This window comes from Corvus moneduloides, unplaced genomic scaffold (assembly GCF_009650955.1).
Source record: "Corvus moneduloides isolate bCorMon1 unplaced genomic scaffold, bCorMon1.pri scaffold_89_arrow_ctg1, whole genome shotgun sequence".
In the NCBI taxonomy this organism is placed as follows: Eukaryota; Metazoa; Chordata; class Aves; order Passeriformes; family Corvidae; genus Corvus; species Corvus moneduloides.
The window spans coordinates 39,844-58,611 of NW_022436937.1; the positions used below are offsets into that span (position 1 = coordinate 39,844).

Here is an 18,768-nt window from a genome sequence, read left to right on the forward strand (position 1 = left end):
CTTCTCCCTGCCCCGCTGGGCACAGCAGGGAGGAGCCGCGGATAAAGGGCAAGACCGGCAAGGAGAAAGAGGTCGCGGGAAGGTTCTGTACCAGGGTTTATTTTACTCCTCACTCTCCTGTTCTGATCCGCTCCGTCCCAAATCCAGTTCATCTCCCCACGGCGGGGCTCTTGTGGCCGCCATGGCGATCCCTGAGTGAGCTCTCCCTGCCCTTAGCCCGAGCCACGAGGACTCGGATCTGTTCCAGTTCCGTGCAATTCACGGGCATTTGGGGCAGCTGGAGCGAAGCAGCTGGAAAGCACAGCGGGCTCGAGAGGGACTCAAGCAGGGCAGGAGCCGGGGCTGCCCCGAGGGAGCTCTCCCAGCACGAACCTTCCCGGGCTCTTTCTAGGGGAATTTCCTTGAATGTTTCCATTCATCGCTACAAAGCAGAGTCACGAGTGGAGCTGAGCTTTCACCTTGAAATGAGCGAATCGAACGCGTGCGCTGGGACTGCTGCAAACTCAAGGTGTTCCTTGATCCTTTAATCTTGCAAATATTCAGCCCCTCAGCAGCGACGTCTCTGCCAGCCCGCCGGTTTCTGGCTCAGACCCGGCTCGGAGCTTGGAGAAGAAATCCAAAGTCCCAACAGAATCACCTCTGCCGTCATCTTATTTTTTTCATAGGTACGATGTGTTATGTTATTGTATATACTATTTTACTTTGATTTTTTTCTCTTACTCTTTTTTTTTTTCTTCCTATTTTATTGTGGTTTTTCTCTATTCCCTTCCCCCCACCCCCCGCCGTTGTTCTCCCCCCGGAGGTTTGTGGTGAGGGGGTTTCCCACCGGTTCTTCCCCGGAAACCAACGAAATCAATCGAAATAATGATGAATTTTTCAACTCTTTCCGCTGCTGTTTCCAGAAGTTCCCGGGAGGAGCCGTGGGCGGGGAGGGGGTTGCCGGTGCCGGGGGCAGTCAGCGGTCGCCGGGCAGATCCCGGCGGCGAAGGTCCGGAGGCGGAGAAGCCAAATTGTCCGAGGGAGCGCGGGGAGAGGGGACGGGGCAATTCCAGGGAATTCCCCTGGATCCCCTCCTGGCATCCCCCGGGACCCTCCTCGGCCGCGCCCTGCGGGACCCCCGGGCCGGGCTGGGCTGAACTCCCGGGCCCTGCGGCCAAACTCTGCCGGGAACCCGCTGGGTTCGGCCCGAAGCGGGGCAAGCACCGGGACCCGCGGATCCATTTTGTCCTGCGGCTGCGGGGCCCCAGCCCCGGCGGAGCAGGACTGGGCGCTGGGACCCCGATCCCTGATTCCCAATCTGCTTCTCTCTCGCCTCTCCTGTCCCTTTCCTTTGGGTGATCGTAACTCCCGGAGCGGCTGCAGAGCCCCGTGCCCAGTTCGGGTTTCCCAGGAAAGGGAGGCCTGGGGCTGAGGTTCCCCGGGATGGCCGGGAATGGGGGTGCGGGGGTCCCCGGGGTCAAGGACACAGGGGATCCAGGGGCTGGGAGAGGAGGATACCCGGGAAAGGGGGTGCAGGGTGGTGTTGGTGCAGGATGAGGGGTGCAGGGGGGTCCCAGTGCCCAGGAATGGGGATTCAAGCGGGTCCCAGGGAGGCTCCGCAAAGCCCCTCGCAGGGAGGAGCAGGAGCTGGGTCAGGAGCGCTGTGGGAGAGAAAAGGGGGTGACCCTGGCATGGGGGGGACATGGGGGAGTCCCACGAGCTCCGAGAGGGGGGGGGACACGACCCCCGGGGACCCCCCTCACCTTCTCCCGCAGGTGGAGGCCGAGCCCCAGCCCAGGAGGACGAAGCCCAGCACGAAGCCCCCGGCCCCTCGTCAGCATCTTGGGGGGCGTCCGGCGGCAGCTCCGGGGGCGGGAGGGGCAGGATCCGGGAAACGGCGGCGGCTGCAGGGAAGGGACCGGGATGGAGTGGGACAGGCTGGGATGGACTGGGACACATTGGGACCCAGCGGGATACACCAGGACCAGGATTGGAACCCACTGGCACCAGAACTGGGGTAACAGGGGTTACACTGGGAGCAACTGGGACCACACTGAGGGCTAGCGGGAGCAGCTGGGAGTGGGGAGGGGGGGGAGGGAATTGGAGAAAAAACACAATAAAATAGGAAGAAAAAAAAGAAAGAAACGAAAATAAGAATAAGAGCAAAAATGAAGTAAAATAGAATATACAACAAGATAGCATTATGTACCTATGAAAAAAAGAAAATAACGGAAGGGGTTGTTGTGTTGGGATTTCGGATTTCTTCTCCAAGCTCCGAGCCGGGTCTGAGCCAGAAACCGGAGGGCTGGCAGAGACGTCGCTGCTGAGGGGCTGAATATTTGCAAGATTAAAGGATCAAGGAACACCTTGAGTTTGCAGCACTCCCAGCGCACGCGTTCGATTCGCTCATTTCAAGGTGAAAGCTCAGCTCCACTCGTGACTCTGCTTTGTAGCGATGAATGGAAACATTCAAGGAAATTCCCCTAGAAAGAGCCCGGGAAGGTTCGTGCTGGGAGAGCTCCCTCGGGGCAGCCCCGGCTCCTGCCCTGCTTGAGTCCCTCTCGAGCCCGCTGTGCTTTCCAGCTGCTTCGCTCCAGCTGCCCCAAATGCCCGTGAATTGCACGGAACTGGAACAGATCCGAGTCCTCGTGGCTCGGGCTAAGGGCAGGGAGAGCTCACTCAGGGATCGCCATGGCGGCCACAAGAGCCCCGCCGTGGGGAGATGAACTGGATTTGGGACGGAGCGGATCAGAACAGGAGAGTGAGGAGTAAAATAAACCCTGGCACAGAACCTTCCCGCGACCTCTTTCTCCTTGCCGGACTTTCCCTTTATCCGCGGCTCCTCCCTGCTGTGCCCAGCGGGGCAGGGAGAAGGGATGGGAGTCGCGGTCAGTTCGTGCCGCTGCTTCGCCCTCGGGGACAGGAATCCTTCCCTGCTCCGGCGCGGGGTCCCTCCCATGGGCTCAGTCCCTGCCCTGGCCAGCGGGGGGTCCCTCCCATGGGCTCAGTCCCTGCCCTGGCCAGCGGGGGTCCCTCCCCAGCCGTGCGGTCACTCCCCGGCCCGGCCCTGAGGCGCGGGGCAGTCGCGGGGCAGCCGCGCTCCGGCCCCGTCAGCGGCACCGCCGCTTCGTGCCGGGCAGGAGCGGCAGAAGGAGCCGGGCGGCGGCGGGGGCTGAATCCCGGCAGGAGGAGGAGGAAGAAGAGGAAGGGGCTGGGCTGGCCCTGCCTGGATGCCGGGAGACACCAAAACCGCTCTATCCCTGCCCTCTGCTACTGCACAGGGACAGGAAATACAAGGAAAAGCCCAGGAGTCAAGAGAAGGACCGGGAGAGATCCCGCTCCGAGCACCGGCACGGGCACAACAGACCCAGCCTGGGCACAGGGAGGGAATTTATTACCAACCACATCACAGCAGCACAAGGAGAAGGCAAAGAAATCTCTCCAACACCTTCCCCCCACCCAGCGCGGATCACTCGGAACGGGGGTCACCAGGGCTCTGCCCCACGGCGGTCACTGGGGATCATCCAACGCCGATCCTCCCACGGGGGATGGAGCTGGAGCAGCGCACGAAGCTCTTCCCGCACTCGGGGCACTCGCAGGGCTTCCCTTAGCGGTGCCTCCGTTGGTGTTTGACCTGTGGTTGAAACCCTTCCCACACTCAGGGCAGCGGAAGGGCCTCTCCTCTGTGTGTATTGGCTGATGTAAGGGGAGATGATTCCCCCCAAGGGGCTCAGCTTTGGGGTCCTGAAAGATCCAAACATACACACAGAAACAAATCCTCCCAGGACACTAAAAGATATTTGGGGCTCGGTTCTGGAATCTGCCAGCTCCAAACACTCTCCAATAAAAAAACCCTCTCAGGGACTCCCTAATAGATTTGGGACAAGCTCCCCCTCCCCAGCCACCTGCAGGATGCCGTGGGGGGACGCTCCCGGGGCCGGGAGTGCTGCGGACACAGCGGGCACTGGAACCTCCTGCTTCTCCTTCTATTCCTGTTCCTGCTCCTCCTCCTATTCCTGTTCCTGGCTCCTCCTCCTCCTGCTCCTCCTTTTCCTCTCTCCTCCACCTCCTGCTGTTCTCCTCCTTCCTCATCCCGCCTCCTCCCCAGTTCCTGCTTTCTGTACATTTAGAGTGAAGAACTTTGCTTGTTTTTAGAACTAGACCAGAGATCCCAGAAGGAACAATGCTTGCTGGTTTTAGTCAGCAGCATCAGTGACTAAAGGTCGTGATTCCTTTGTTTTGGTCCTGTCCTCGTTCCTCCTCAGTGTTCAGGCTTGGCTATGGGCTGTCCTTGTCTGCTGCATTTTCTGGGTTCCTCTTGGATCCTTTGAGCAACAGGCTGTGCCTCGGGAGGATCCTTTGTGCTCCTTTGTGACAGAGGAGAACCTTCCAGGCGGTCCTTGCGTGAGCTGCTGCTGTGATGTCACGGGAACGCTGCCGCGTCCTCGCCGTGTTCCCGTTGCTGTGGGGCACGGAGCCCTCAGTGTCCAGAGCGGCTCTGGGCGCCCGCTGGTCGCCGGAGGATCCTCCTGCCCGAGGCATTCTCAGCAGCCAGCCCAGCCCCTGACGGGTGTCCTTCTGTGCTTGCAGGGGTACAGTCTGCGACGTGTGCAGCGCAGCCAAAATGATCCAGCAAGCGGTTGCTGCAGTTTGCACTCTGTACTCTGTGGCTTATTCGGGCTATTTTTTAGCCCACTTGGCACGTAAGTCGAGGTTTTCCCTGGGTGCAGCATCGGTGCCTGCGGGCTTGCTGGGTGCTTTCTGTTCTCCCACTGGAACTGAGCTGCCTTTGTAACCAAATTGCCATTAAGACACCGTTGGTTTGGGAGAGCTCCTGCCAGCAGCTGCAGCGGAAAAAGGGGGTGTCTGCAGCCAGCGGGGCGTGCACAGCATTTGCAATGGAGCCGGGGGGGTTCTGTTCCCTCAAGCGCAGAGTCTGTGCCAGCGGAGCCTGGAACTCCCTCCGGTGGCTGCTCCAGCCAAGAGCTGACACAGCCCAGGATTCTGTGCTGTTCTCTTGCTTGCTGTGCGAAGGGACTGTGGCTCCTGGAGGGATGTTGTGGAAGCAAAATGCTCGCTCGGGGTTGCCTTGCTCCGTGGGAGTTCCCACCACGGGCAGGTTTTTCCTAACAGCATCTGGTTCGTGTTCCCTGTCCCGTTGCAGGGCACCTCACGCGTGGATCCCGAGCAGCTCCTCCTTCGGTGAGTGGGAAAGGAACCTTTGGTGGTCGGAACTGTGCAGAGAGTTGTGAGCTTGGCGTGTGGCAGTCGAGCGCCAGCCTGGGAGGCTGAAGGAAAGTTCCTGCCAGTGTCTTTGCAGCAGCAGCAGCAGCAGCAGCAGCAGCAGCAGCAGCAGCAGCAGCAAAGGGATCCCTGGCACTTTTCTCCTTCTCTGCTGAAGAGCTTTTGAAGAGCTGCAGGTCTGGTTTTGCAGGCAGAAGATTGCTTGCTGGCTTTAGCCACAGTGGAATATGGAATGCCCAGCAATAAGTGGCAATGTCGACTTTAGCCCATTCCTAGTTTGAACAGCTCCGAGTCCCATTTCTGCTTAGTGCAGCTGGATGTGTAGCTGAGGATAAATAAGGCGATAACTGAGATAGAACTTCCCGTCCCTCACGCTACCATCTGTCCACAGGGCACAAAAGCAGCATCAGCTCCTCCTCGGGCTCCCTCTGCTTCCAAAGAGGAGGCCAAAGAGGAGGAAGACAGCAGCGAACTTCCCCCCATTCTGGGGGATGATGGTGAACCTCCCTCTGTCCCGGGAGATGAGGGCAAACATCCCACGGTTTGGGAATACAACAGCGAGGCTCCTGTGGTGTGGGGCGAGGATGGTGGACATCACCCGGTGTGGGACGAGGACAGCGAGGCTCCAGCAGCATGGGACAAGGACGACGGACATCTGCCAGCGTGGGACGAGGACAGAGGACATCCTGTGATTTGGGAAGAGGAGGCTGCAATTCTCCCGGCATGGGAAGAGGATGGCAAACATCCTGTGGCTTGGAAAGAAGACCAGGAACCCGTTGCATTTTGGGAAGAGGATGGGGAAGCTCCCTCTGCTTGGGAAGAGGACACCGAAGCTCCCTCTGCTGCGGGATCCTGGGCTGAACATTCTGACAGCAGCACAGCCCTGCAGCCAGAGGGCAGAGAGGAGTGGTGCCTGATGCAGCTGAGTACGTCTGCTCTGCTGCTGTGTGCCAGAGCAGGGTGCTGCGTGTGTGTCTCAGCATCAGCTGCACCCAGGCTTGCTCTGCAGCTGAATGTCACAGAGTCATTTATTGTCCTTGCCCAGCTGAGACCAAGGGGCTCCCGGCCCCAGGGAGTGGGGCTGCATTTTGGCCCTGCTGCAAGGCGGGGTCTCCATCTGGGAGGGAGCGTCTTCCATGTGGTTTCTTTCAGGGAGCACCGTGAGCGTGGGGGAGCCTGCCGAGAAATACCTGGAACTGGAGCAGGTTGGCCAAGGGTAAGTGCACGGCAGTTACTTCTGCACAAGCAGGGGCCAGGTATTTGCTGGTGCAAGATCAAGTGAGAAGCCAGGCAAGCTGCAAACAGCTTCAGACACTGGGGCACGATCCTGCTGTCTGTCAGTGCTGATCAGAATTGGTAACTGTGGTCAGAAGGCACCGTCAAAAGCCCCTGAGGCTGGCAGTGTCCTGGCTGCAGCAAGGAGCAGGACCTGGAAGATCTTCTGTCCCTGGAATTTGATTGCCTGAAAGAGCAGCTCACCATCTGGTGACTGTCAGAAAACAGTTCTCAAGAAGATTCCTTTCAAATATTTTGCTTCCAAAAATATCCACCGGTCAGGATTATCAACATAACGGTTTAGAAACAGAAACCAGAGATGAACTAATAAGCGCTCTTTTCAGCACAGGTAGTAAACCCCGTACATTCAGTAACAGGCAAAGAGCTGCTGCACTCGAGGGGAAAACGCATCAGCTGCCTGATGGCAGGGCCCTTGTGGATCCTGCAGCTCGTAGGCAGGAAATGGAAAAGGATGAAATACATTCTTTTCCAGTTCTTTAGACACCCACTCCCACCCTAGGTTTTGGACTAAAGTAATTCAGCGTGGACATTTGGGATTTGCTCCAGCCCTTTTCCTTCGTGTTGGGCCTCAGTTTTCTCTCGCCCACCTTGTGTGGCACAGGGCTGGTGGCTGCTGCGCTGCTGTTTGAAGGGTCAATGCACCCAGGTGTTTTGTAAAGGCTGCAGGCAGCAGAGATCTCCTGTCTGGGCTGGCTTTCACTCCCAGGGCCTAAAGCGCTGCTTCTTTCTTCTCTGCTGTTCTGTCTCCAGGGCTTTTGGAACCGTTTCTAAAGGACTCGACAGGGCCACTGGAGGAGAGGTCAGTGTCACCACGCTCAGCGCGTCGGGCAGCTCTCGAGGGCTTTCCCCTCTGCTGGGAGCTGTGGCTGCAGCTTTGGGGGGCCAGCAGAGCTTTCCTGCACAGGCTGTTCCTCTGAAGGCACAGCAGTGTCAGCCTGCAGAGCACGGCTGGGACAGACTTGAGCCTTCTGAAGTGCCCAAAGGAATGCAAGGAGGGCAGCGGTGTCTGTCAGAGCAGGACACGCTGGCTTGGTCTTCATATCTGAAAACATCAGTGCATCAGCTGGTGGAGGCTGAGGCCTAATTTATCTTCATCCCAGCCTCGGACAGGAACACCGTTTAGCAGTTTTTCCATCCTGTGCTTCATCTTCAAAGGATACCTCAAGACCTAATTAAGGAGCGATCCTGCTTGGCATCAGTTTGGGGTTTTAGTCCTACTGCAGCTGTTCCCAGAGAGAGGGAGAGGAATGAGAAGATGGATGTGCAGAGCAAAGCTCTCCCCTAAACGCTGCAGCTGTGTTTGGGTCTGGTGTCAGTGACAGCCCGTGACAGGGATCATCTGAGCAACGTTTGTGCGTGTTTGCTCTGTTGTGCAATCCCAAACAGAGCAGTTGCATTTGAAATCATGACCAAATCCCACAGGATTGCTAAAGGGCTCCCGGCTGTTTTGCTCTGTTTTCACAGAACCAGAATTACTTGCTGCTTGCAAAATGTGTTTGAATGATAATGAGCGTGATGGTAAACTAAGGCCGTTTGAGAAGAGTGCAGGTGCAGAGAATGTTGTGAGAGCTTTGAGGCTGAGAGCTGAGGGACCATTTCTGCAGAGCTTCCAAGGCCAAATGTCTCTGGCCCTGTGTCCTGTAAGCGGCCCCGCAGCGAGCAGAGAAATGGGCTGTGGGAATGTCACTTGCTGAGCCCGGGTGTCCCATCCCAAGGCAGTTTGGCCCAGCCCGGCTCCGTCGCTCCACAAAGACTCGCTCCGTGTTTGCTGCGGCCTCCTGCCCCAGACTCCTCCAGTTCAAGGGCTGCAATGTCCTTTCAGGTGGCCATAAAGAAAATGAGTCTCAGAGGGCAGAACGGGGAACGAGCTGTGAATGAGATCCTGGTCCTGAAGGACAAGAAGAACCCCAACATTGTCAGCTCTTTGGACAGGTGAGTGCTTCAGCTCTTATCCCGTGCACGGGCCCTGCGTTAATCTCTCCTGGCATCCGCAGTCTGTAGCCTGTTTTGAAAAAGCCTCACCCGGCCGTAGCTTCCCAAAACAACAGCCTGTCAGTTCACTCCCTCCGTGTGCTTTTGTTGCTTTGGTTTGGTTTTTCCTTCAAGCTGACCCCATTTCCTGGGGTCAGAACGACAAGAGCTGATAAACCCTGTCAGAAATTATTTCCCTTGGCTTCTCCTTCCCAACTCTTTTCCATTGCTGCAGATGCCAGGAAGACCAGGTTCTTGTTTCCAGAAACGCCTCAGGTGCCCATTTTGCAATGGCCTTGCCTGTTTCTGAAGGGACTTTCTGCAAGGTTTTCCAAACACTTGACCACTTTTGTCCTAAGTGCTGCACGGCCTCCTGCCCTGGATAACTCTGGAAGTTGTGTTGCCTTGTTCTGGAGGGAACGGTGGAACTGCTGAGTTCAGATGCTGAACCAGCTGGGGGCAAGTGTTGTGGTTCCACATTGATCTGGGCTGTTGCTAAACTGCATTTTTCACTTGCTTGCCATCTAAGGCCTCTCCTTTCCCACAGGCGTCTCCTTCTCCTTTAGACTGTGCAGATCCCAAGGACTGTGCAGCCTGGCAGGAATGTCTCTGCATCGGATTCTGTCCTCATTTACAAGTGACCTGGAAACAAAACTCCACTCGAGGCTTTTCCATCGGGGAATTGAGCAGTGCACGTTCATCTCCATGCCATTGTTTGCCTCTTCCAGCTTCCTTGTTGATGAAGATCTCTGGCTGGTGATGGAATACATGGATGGAGGAACTTTGCAGGACATTGTCAGACAGACACGCATGGCTGAAGGAGAGATGGCAGCTGTCAGTCGGGAGGTGAGGGATCCTGCTCGTGCTTGCCATGGCTTGGACACAATGCTCCTTCCAAGCAGGGCCTGAGAACAGGAGTGGCTCCACGCTCAGAGCTTTGTTTCTGTGTTGTTTTTATGAGCTAGAGAAGAAAGAGCCTCTGAAGTGAACGGCCTGCCAGTGTCCCTGCACTTCCACTCTGCTCTTGTCCTCTTTCCTGCTGTTGTGGGACTCTCTGTCTTTTTTGATTTGATTTGCTGTTCTCAGCTTTGCCTTGAACCATTTGCCTGGAGCTTGTCTGCACTGCACTCCTGGCCTGTCACAGCAAAGCTGCTGCTGGCAGAATTCTAAACTGTCCTTTCTTGTGTGATTGTGTATTCCAGCCATCGATTTCCACCCTCGTGTTTCTTGTTCTCTCTCAGTGTCTGCAGGGCCTGGATTTCCTCCACTCGAACCGGGTGATCCACAGAGATCTGAAGAGCTCCAACATCCTTCTGGCAACGGACGGCTCTGTCAAGCTGGGTGGGTGTTCCTGGTCAGGCACGGCGCTCCCGGGCTGCGGGTGTGGGGCTGCTTCCCAGTGACGGCCAGAGCCCCACAAGTGCTGCTGGTGGCGGTGCCCGGCCCCTGCTGCCAGCTGAGAGCGGCTGCCCCATGCAGAGAGCTCAGGAGAGGAGCAGGGTGTCAGCAGTGGCTTTGCTCTGGGTATGGCCCTTGCAGAGGGGCGGGAGTTGGAATCTGAAGCTTCAAGGGAATCACTAAAAGCCACTGCATGAAAGCTGAGGGTTCCTTTAAGGGTCCACTTCCATCTTGCCTTGGCTACAGCCCTGAGGACTTTTCCAGCTGGATTCAGCACTGCATTCCAGACTGAGAGTGGGCAATCTTTGTGCTTGGTTTCCTCATTCCAGCTGCCTTTGACAGTGTTTGTTTCTGTCCTCAGCTGATTTTGGCCTCTGCGCTCAGCTGAGCCCCGAGCAGGAGCAGCGCAGCTCCATGGTGGGCACTGCTCACTGGATGGCCCCGGAGGTTGTGACCAGTTCTCCTTATGGCCCCAAGGTGGACATCTGGTCCTTGGGCATTGTGACCATCGAGATGGTGGAAGGAGAACCTCCTTACTTCGAGCACACGGCGGCCATGGTAAGAGGCAAATTTCCCAGAGTTTGCAGAGGCCTGTGAGCACAGAGGGACCCCGCCCTGGGAGGAGCAGCCGGAGGGCTCTGCCCATCGGGAAGGGAATTCCCAGAGGATTCGAGCCTGAGCACAGACCAATATTCTGCAGTCTCCAGAATTTGCTTTGGGTTTTAAGGTGTTGCAGCTCTTCTGTCTGTGAGGATGACCTGAAAACATGAAGCCAGAGCATCAGCTCTAATCTTCTCTTGCAGAATACCCCAGACCAAGCCCAAAACCCACACCCAAACACAACAAGTTTTCTGAAGGAGTTTCTGAAAGAGGTTCTGCGAGATGAACTCCCCCTGACTCTTCTCACTGGGAAACTTGTCTCAAACATGAAGATGATTGTTTAACATGCCCATAGTCTAACATATTTCTTTCCTAGCCCAAGCTACTTCCTCCATGTCACCAAGCCTGAGCTTTCAGCAACCCAAACCTCAGGTTTCTTGCCTGGCAGTTTCTGGGATGGAACACCATGAATGCATTTACTTGAGTGTCAGTGGCACAGCAGGGATGCATTTGATGTAAGAATCCTTGGAAATAACACAAGCAGACTCTTGCAAATGGCCTGTAAAGCTGGTGTCCATATTTGGAGAAGCAAAATGGGCTATTTCTGATGGAGGTTCCAACTAACAAAGTCAGCCAATGACATTGGCTCTCAAGGCAAGATCATCTGGATGTAGGAATGGCTGTGGCTGCAGCAGTGTTTGGCTTTTTTGGTTGGCATAGAAAAATGAGCTCTGAGCAGCATCTCTGCCAGCGAGGAAACTGTCCCCAGAGACTGGGGCTGAGAAACCGGGGTCGCTGTGAGCACTCGTGGGTGTGAAGGAAGCTGGCAGAGCTTTTTCAGAAGTGTTTGCTTTTCGCGCAGGCTCGCTGTCTGATCCGGCAGAACGGGACCCCGCAGCTGCAGGAGCCCAGGCGCCTGTCGGCTCTGCTGCGGGACTTCCTGGAGTGCAGCCTGGAGGCGGACGAGGAGCGGCGCTGGTCTGCCCAGGAGCTGCTGCAGGTGGATGCGAAGCGGCTGCAGGGGAAAGAGCAGCGCGAGGGAGGGGTTTTCTCGTGGGGCCCCCCTCCAATAGTCTCCGGTCTCGCTGCTTTTCACATGCAAAGGCAGCAGAATCCTCGCCTGGCTTGGCTTGGCAGGGTCCTTTGCAGGTCATCTGGACCAGGTGCCCCGCAAGGAGCAGGGCCATCTTCAAGCAGATCAGGTGGCTCAGAGCCCTGCCTGACCTGAGCCTGGATGTTTCCAGGGAGGAGGCACCTCCCACATCTCTGGGCACCCTCTGCCAGTGTTTCCCCCCTATTCTGATAAAAAAATTCTGTCTCACATCTAATCTGAGGCTGCTTCCCTCTCCTGAGTTTCAAACCATTCCCCTTTGTCCTGGTGCAACAGAGCCTGTGAGGAACTTGACTTGGGAAAGTAACAGTTCGTTTCTTTTTTTTTCATCCTTTGGGCAGCACCCATTTTTATCATCAGCCAAGCCTCTCTCCAGCCTGAGCCCTCTGATCACCGCAGCAAAGCAATTGAGGGAGCAGCGGAGGACCTGAAGCACCTGGGGACAGCTTTTCGTTACAGTAGTTAGAACAAGTGGATAGTTACGGTAGTTAGCACTGCTAGTTAGTTATGGTGGTTAGGAGAGCCTGGTAGTTATGGCAGTTTTTTGAATAAAAACTCTGTTAAACCTCAAATCCCTTGACGTGTCCCTTCCTTGTCCCCCCATGACTCAGCTGCCCGGAGCAATGTGAGGGGAGAGCGGGCCCAGCCTTGCCCAGAGCTGAGCCCCAACAGAGCCCCGGCAGAGCCCAGAACAGCCTCAGCATCGGCAGAGTCAGCCTGGAAGGAGGCGCCTGGAGCCTTCTCGACTGCAGCCGACTCTTGTTTACAAACCGCGTGGGGTGGGAAATGCCACTGGTTCTGCAAGAGGCCAGAGGGGGCCCGGGGAAGGCCCAAATGCGAGGGACAAAAACGTGCCCAGTGCTGAGAAAAACCACGCTTTTTTCCCCTCTCACGTCGGCGAAAATATTGAATCCTAAACCAAGTCAAACGGGGCAGGGGAGGAGCCCAGGCCCTTCCGCCCCTGCAAACCAAAGCGTCCCTTGCACGGCTCTGAGCCCCGGCGCCGGTGGCCCCGCGGGCGTTGGTTTCTGTCGGGCTCGCTGCCGCCAGCCCAGACCCAGCCCGGGACAGGGCGGGCGCTGGAGGCTGCGGGCGGGGAGATGCGATCCCGGGACACGCATTCGGTGGCACCTGCGAGCGCAAGCAGGGGAGGGGCTCCGGCAGTGAGAGGGGGGGAAAGGAATAAGGTGAATGTGACTTAAACAAACAAAGCCCGTCAATCTGCTTTAGATAGGGCCAGGGAGCTGTAGGTAGGAAGGAATGAAAGAAACTATCACTTCCAGAAAATGTTACTGATTGCCATGAACTGCTGCTCAGCCAAGGCCGTGTTAAATTCCTGAACTTAGAGAAGAAGAACAAAGACTCAATGGAGTTATTAATATTGTTTTGTTTTACTAAAACAAACAAAACGGGTGTGTGCATATTGGAGGGTGGATTGGGAAGTCTGAACCTTCCAAGAAACAGTCCTGGCGACGGGGCAGCCACAGCACCCAGGACGAGCCAGCGCTGCTCCGGCACCGGCTCCTGCCGAGGCAGCAGCGGGAAGGAGACCGCGGGCAGCCGCTCCCGCAGCGCCCTCACGCCAGGGCGAACACGGCGCCCACACGGCACAACGAGCCCGCCACAGTCCCCTGCCGCCCCCTCCGCCCGCAGCCAGCCCCGAGCTCCGCCAGAACCGAGCGCGGCTCCCACCTGTGCTGGGGCCGCCTCCGAGCTCCGCCGCTGCCACCTCAGCGGTGGTTCCCAGTCACCCCCAGTATGATCCCAGCATGATCACTCCCAGCATCATCCCAGTCGCATATTTTCAGTATGGTCCCAGTTGCTCCCAATAAGATCTCAGTTGCCTGCAGCATGGTCCCAGTGGCTCCCAGTCACACCCAGTCTGGTTCATTTCACTCTCAGTAAGAGTCCAGTGTGGCTCCAGTCACTTCCAGTATGAACCCAGTCACTCGCTGTATGATTGTACTTGCCCCCACTGTGGTCCCAGTTGCTCCCAGTGTCTTGGTTTGAAAGACAGGTGTCTGCCAAGGAAGGCAGGAGTCTCTCATGAAATGGAAGAAAAAAAATTGCAACCCCCTTCCCTCTGAATTATTATAATTTGGAAATTAAGGAGCTTTCAGGCAAAGATATGGGAAATAGGAATAACTGTTCTTTACTAATATATATCTTTATGTGTATAACCAGTCAAACAAAGAGCAATAACTCTGGCAGTAACAGCAAACAATCACAAACCCAGTGCCAGCCTTCTCGGCTGTCAGGCCCTTTCCCCTCGGGTGCAGTTCCGCTCGCAGCCGGCAGGGGCGCTGGCGGCTCCCGGTGAGCAGGGCAGGTGCGATGGTTCCCCCGCGGCTGCAGGGGGCGCTCCGGAGCGAGCTCGGGGAGCACGCGGCACTGGGGGCCTGGGATCCCGGGAAGGGATGGGACAAAGGCTTCACAAACCCCTGGGCAGCCGATCCCGGTGTCCGGCCGGACCCTCAGGACCAGCAGGCTGGAGTGGCAGGGATGAGCACAAATCCCGGGTGGCAGACAAGATGTATCAAAATTCTGGAGCTGTGGTGGGAACCTGCGGAGGTCTGGGCAGGCAGGGCGAGTGGGGCTACAAAGTAGCGAAGGCTCGAAGCAATGGCAGGGGCAGGGCGGCCGCAGCCTGGCTCCCAGCGGGGCAGGGAAGGCAGGCTTGGGAATCCCGGGCTCTCTCCGGTAGAAGGAAGGCAGCTGAAGGAGCAGCCTCTCTCTCCGTCATCCAAAACGCCCGGGACTGACTGCCCACACAGCCAGGTGAAAAGAAGAGTAGCAAGATGCACCCCACCCCTATGGCCAGGTCTTTTGTTTTTCTTAAGCATCCAGTAATTTGTCCCCGTGGCAACATCTATGGGGAAAACTCCTTTAACAGAAAAAAAACCCAAGGAGAACTCCTAAAACCCCAACATTCTGTTACGAGCTTCCTGCAGATTGTTCCATCTCTGCTGACCATATGGAAAGATACAAAGATCCCTTTCGGTTCACACAGTTAAATGTCTGACGGGTCACACGGTGGTGCCTGTACAGATACACGTCTGGAGAGAAAGCCAAACATCCATCGCACTCTCTCAACACCCACAGAGCCTGAACCAAACTCTGCAAGGCCACGCAGCTTTACACAGAAATTCATACATCGATAAAACTGTACAACGGGATGCAGGTTTACACAGAAATTGATACACAGGAAAACACAACAATCTGTGCTGTGTGAATACACCGACTTCTGTATAAAAATGGCTCCACACGGCGGGAACCGATACAGAACTGTGCGATTACCAAAGGACCCAGCGACACTTCCACACCCTTGTAACTAAAGACACAGGACTGTCGAGCTCTCCAGCTCCGTACATTCCTGTCTGGGGGTGACTTTATGATGTGTATCCCCTATCGCTGCTCTCTGCCCAGAAATCAATCCTGTGCCTTTCTGTGCCTTTAAACTGAGCCCGACGGGGGAGAGAGAAAAACCCGAGGGAACTTTTCAAAGCGGTTGTTCAAGGACACAGACACACACTCCTGTGCGTTCTGCTGCGGCAGCGAGAAGAGCGGAGGGAGCGCCCTGCTTGCTTTGCAGCGCGCTTTCGGCTCCTTTTCTCCGGAGGGAGACGGAGAGTTGAAGTTTGTTTTCCTGGGACTTGGGCTTTTTCCCTTCTTCTCTCCTGGACTGTTTCAACATCAGAACACAGCGGGAGAATTTTCCACCGAGGCCCTGGAGGACACCAACCCAGCTCCAAGGAGGAGGAGAGAGAGCACACCTACAGAAGGACTCTGAAATCTTCCCAGGTTTCTCTCCACAGCGAGAGGTTTAAGTATTCAGCATTATTATCCTTTTCCTGTGTGTTTGTTAAATAAATAGGTTCTTTTTCTCTTTCACTTTCCTCAGAGGAAAATATTTTTTCCCAGACCTGGTGGGAGAGGGCTGCTTGTAACCTGCCTTCTGTCAGAGGATATTTTCCTCCAAATTTGTCCAAAGCAGCACACTAAAATAAGTCAGTATTTATTTGGAGGGAAAATGATTTCTAGTGGCATTTTGAGGGTCAACAAAGAGAATAATAATAAGGATAAGTACAAAGAAATAAATACAAAGAAATACAAAGAGGTGAAACAGGACTGGAGCTCACTGGACTGGTCCTTGGCAGCGCCCGGGCAGACCCTGCATGAATTTGGCTGCCTGAATGCAGCTCTTGCCCGGGCCCCAGGGGTGGCCCCCTCTGGGTGTCTCTCCCAGCACCACAGGGATGCTCCTGCCTCTTCCCTGGTGCCCCAGGGTCCTGCAAGCGCCTTCTGGGGCCACCCACACACCTCCCTGGGCCTCTGGAGGCCCCGTGGCACAGTGCAGACAGGGATCGAATCAAAGCTTCCTTGGAAGATGGAGGCAGGAGAATATTGCCCACGATCTTCTTTCCAGCTGCCCTCCACACTCCTGCAAATCCTGCTGGGACACTCAGGCTCTCCATTCCGGGGCTCTGCAGCTCCCATGCAAACCCATCCATCACTGTGTCCCCTCTCACATGGACATCAAGAAAATGGCACAGCAAGATCTAGAAAATGAGAACTTGATTAATTTGACTGCTCTAAAATTCTACAACTCGAGGGTGACTGGAAGACTACGGGGTGAGAACCTTATGCCTCCAAAAAGGGTCAACAGTTTGGAACTGGAAGACTCAGGGAAACTTCAGCTTCTGGGGGAAAAGGTGCCCTTCCTCCTCTCTCCCTTTGCTTTATACATCCGATCTGGAGTCATATGGTTGGAACATCCCCTTGGCTGATTTGGGTCCGCTGGCCTGGCTGTGTCCCCTGCCAGGATCCTGCCCACTCCCATCCCCTCTGCTGGGGGAAGGAATGGCAGAGGGACAGCGCTGCTGGGCAGCAGCCAGAACACCGCTCTGTTATCAGCACCTGTCCAGCTACCAATGCAAAGCACAGCCCTGGAAGGCCCGTGAACTTTCCCTCAGGCAGACGCAACACACGGAACTTGAGCTGCCAGCAGCCCAGGTCACCCTCTGCCAGCCCCGCTCCTTGCACCTTGTGTCCCCACAAGCAGACACAAAGTGTTTCTGCTGCTCCCCCTTCTGCACAAATCCACAGAGAGCTGGGATTTTTCCAAGTCTCGTGTCTCCGTTGTGCCGTATTCCCAAAGAAGCAGCAGCCCCTCCCGATGAACACGGCGAGTTACGCGGATGCTTGTCAGCTCCACTGCCTGCCTAGAAATCTGGAAACTGCCTCTAAATGCTGCTCCCTTCAGCTCCTGGGCACCGACTGACACAGAGCTGGGAAACAAATCCCCTGGCTGCTGGCTGACAAGGTGAGTTCCGCCAGAGTCAGAGCTCCGTGGGAAATCTCTATCCACGCCTCTCCTTTGAATAGATCCGCACACGGGGTGCGCAGGGACGTGTCCTGTATGGAAAGGAAGGAGTGTGCCAGCACCGTGACTGACACTTTCCCTCTCCGTGTGCGTTCCAGAGCCACGGGTACACAGACGTGATGGAAACCCTCGCACAGCCAGAGCCTTCTGTCCCTGCAGAACGGAGCGCGGCGGGTGGGGGCGGTTGGTGGGCAGCGAGTCCCGGACAGCGGGCGAGATCCGGCTCCACAGCTGCCAGGCCCCGCTAAGGCTTAATGCCGCCTCCTCGGCAACAGGAAAGGCCTTCAGCCTCGTCCCTGCCCAGAGGGGCAGCGCTGGCCTGGCTGCACAGCTCCTTTTCCCCACAGGTCACAGGAGATGAGATCACAACGCTTGCAAACACCGACTGCGAGCCACAGCTCTGGGTGCTCACCATGAACCTCAGCTCTGCGAGCGCCGTCTGCCCCAGGCTCCAGGGGATGCAGTGGGAGCCCGGCTGGGCTCTGCCCTGGGACCATCCTCCAGGGACAGCTGCACACAGGGAGCATTTGGTTGCCACAAAGAGCCAGGCCATGGCTGCAGGGAGCTGCTCTGGGTGCAGCCTGCACTGCTGTGTGCAGTGCTCTGGGGCTGCTGCTCCCCGCAGAGGGGACTGCACTGGGGTGCCAGAGGAGACAGAGAAGCTCCATCTTAAGCCTAACTGGGCTGGGTGGCTGGGCTGGGAAGAGTGGCGAGGGTCAAGGGCATTCACAGAGCTCATCCTGCTCTGTGAAGAACGAGGAAAAGGGATTGGGAAGCCAGCAGTGAGCAGAGCTGAGGCCTGGAGAGCAGCTCTGAATGACACTCAAATCTCACCAGACTTCTGAGACATTGCTGTTCTTCAGCCAGTGACAACATGAGTCCCTAAACCTGGGGCTCACTCTTCCTCGTGGCCAGGGGCATCAAGGAAGGCTACAGTGCAATGGGGACTGCGGTGAGCTGGGAACTCACTGGGGGAAAGAGGGAGCACTTGTGGAGCAAAAGGCAGGTGGAGGAGAGAACTGTTCAGAGAAGGGCTGAGCTTCAGCTTGAGCAAGCTGAAAAATGTCATTGAGGGTCATCCCAGGCTGATTTCATTTCAGAAGTTACTGAACAAGTTTGTTATTGGGGGGGTGTCATATTTTCCCCTGGAGGTGCACGCTCTGCAAACTTGAGCTGCACTGCCGAGCTGCTCAAGCACGTCTCTGCTGCAGGTCACGGCGTTTCTTCTTTGGCTTCTCGTGGCCCCGGGGCTGAGCCACAGCAGAGCCCTGGCAGAGCCCAGAGCAGCCTCAGCATCCACAGAGCTGGGCTGCAAGGAGAGAAAGCAGAAAGCGCCCGTCAGCTGAAGGCTCCCGTCCCCCTTGTCCCAGCCGCCCGCGGTGCCCAGGCCGTGCTGGCCGTGCTCAGAGCGCTGCCCAAAGCTGCCCAGCATTGCTGCCTCTGGCAGGAGAGCAGGAGGGCAGGACACGTGCCCAGCCTGCAGCCGGCCGTGGCACAGCCACCTCCTCAGCAGCTGCCCAGAGCGGGATGCTGCTGCGCTCGCTGCCGTCTCCCAAAAGCCCTTATCCCAGCCGTGCCAAGAGGACGGGCACCCACCTCACGCCTCCCGCCGCCAGAAGAAAAGCTGCTCCCAAATGGTGTCCTCAGCCTTCTCCAAGGGCACGTCCCACCCACGCCGCAGCTGCTCCCAAGCACTTGCCCATCCAGACCAGACACCACCTAGAACGCTTCCTTTGGAAAAACAAACCATAAATCAATGAAAAGAGATTACAGACAAAAAGGGGAA

General features: G+C 56.5%; 2 protein-coding genes and 1 long non-coding RNA gene across 7 annotated transcripts in view; 1 reads left to right on the plus strand and 2 right to left on the minus strand.

Annotated features, from left to right (window-relative positions):
- The window catches only part of LOC116439032 (zinc finger protein 239-like), a 264,648-nt gene that overhangs the window by 8,577 nt on the left and 237,303 nt on the right, over positions 1-18,768 (minus strand). The gene's annotated exons all lie outside the window — the stretch shown is intronic.
- Positions 3,322-17,826, minus strand: LOC116439048. Its single transcript, XR_004238017.1, has 3 exons — positions 17,817-17,826; positions 10,889-10,893; positions 3,322-3,613 (listed from the first exon to the last, which is right to left on the minus strand). It is a non-coding gene; the product is annotated as an uncharacterized LOC116439048 (long non-coding RNA).
- LOC116439021 (serine/threonine-protein kinase PAK 3-like) lies at positions 4,123-12,171 on the plus strand. 5 transcript variants are annotated; one of them, XM_032098076.1, is made up of 9 exons: positions 4,123-4,682; positions 5,144-5,181; positions 5,615-6,439; positions 8,342-8,451; positions 9,219-9,336; positions 9,732-9,831; positions 10,250-10,446; positions 11,351-11,488; positions 11,941-12,171. In XM_032098076.1, the coding sequence occupies exons 1-9, from the start codon at positions 4,604-4,606 to the stop codon at positions 12,028-12,030; spliced, it is 1,695 nt and encodes a 564-aa protein (XP_031953967.1). In that variant the 5' UTR covers positions 4,123-4,603; the 3' UTR covers positions 12,031-12,171. The 5 variants fall into 5 exon arrangements, with proteins under 5 accessions (XP_031953967.1, XP_031953966.1, XP_031953965.1 ...); XM_032098075.1 differs by having other exon boundaries at positions 11,351-12,171; XM_032098078.1 differs by lacking the exons at positions 4,123-4,682; positions 5,144-5,181 and adding an exon at positions 7,270-7,318 and having other exon boundaries at positions 6,264-6,439.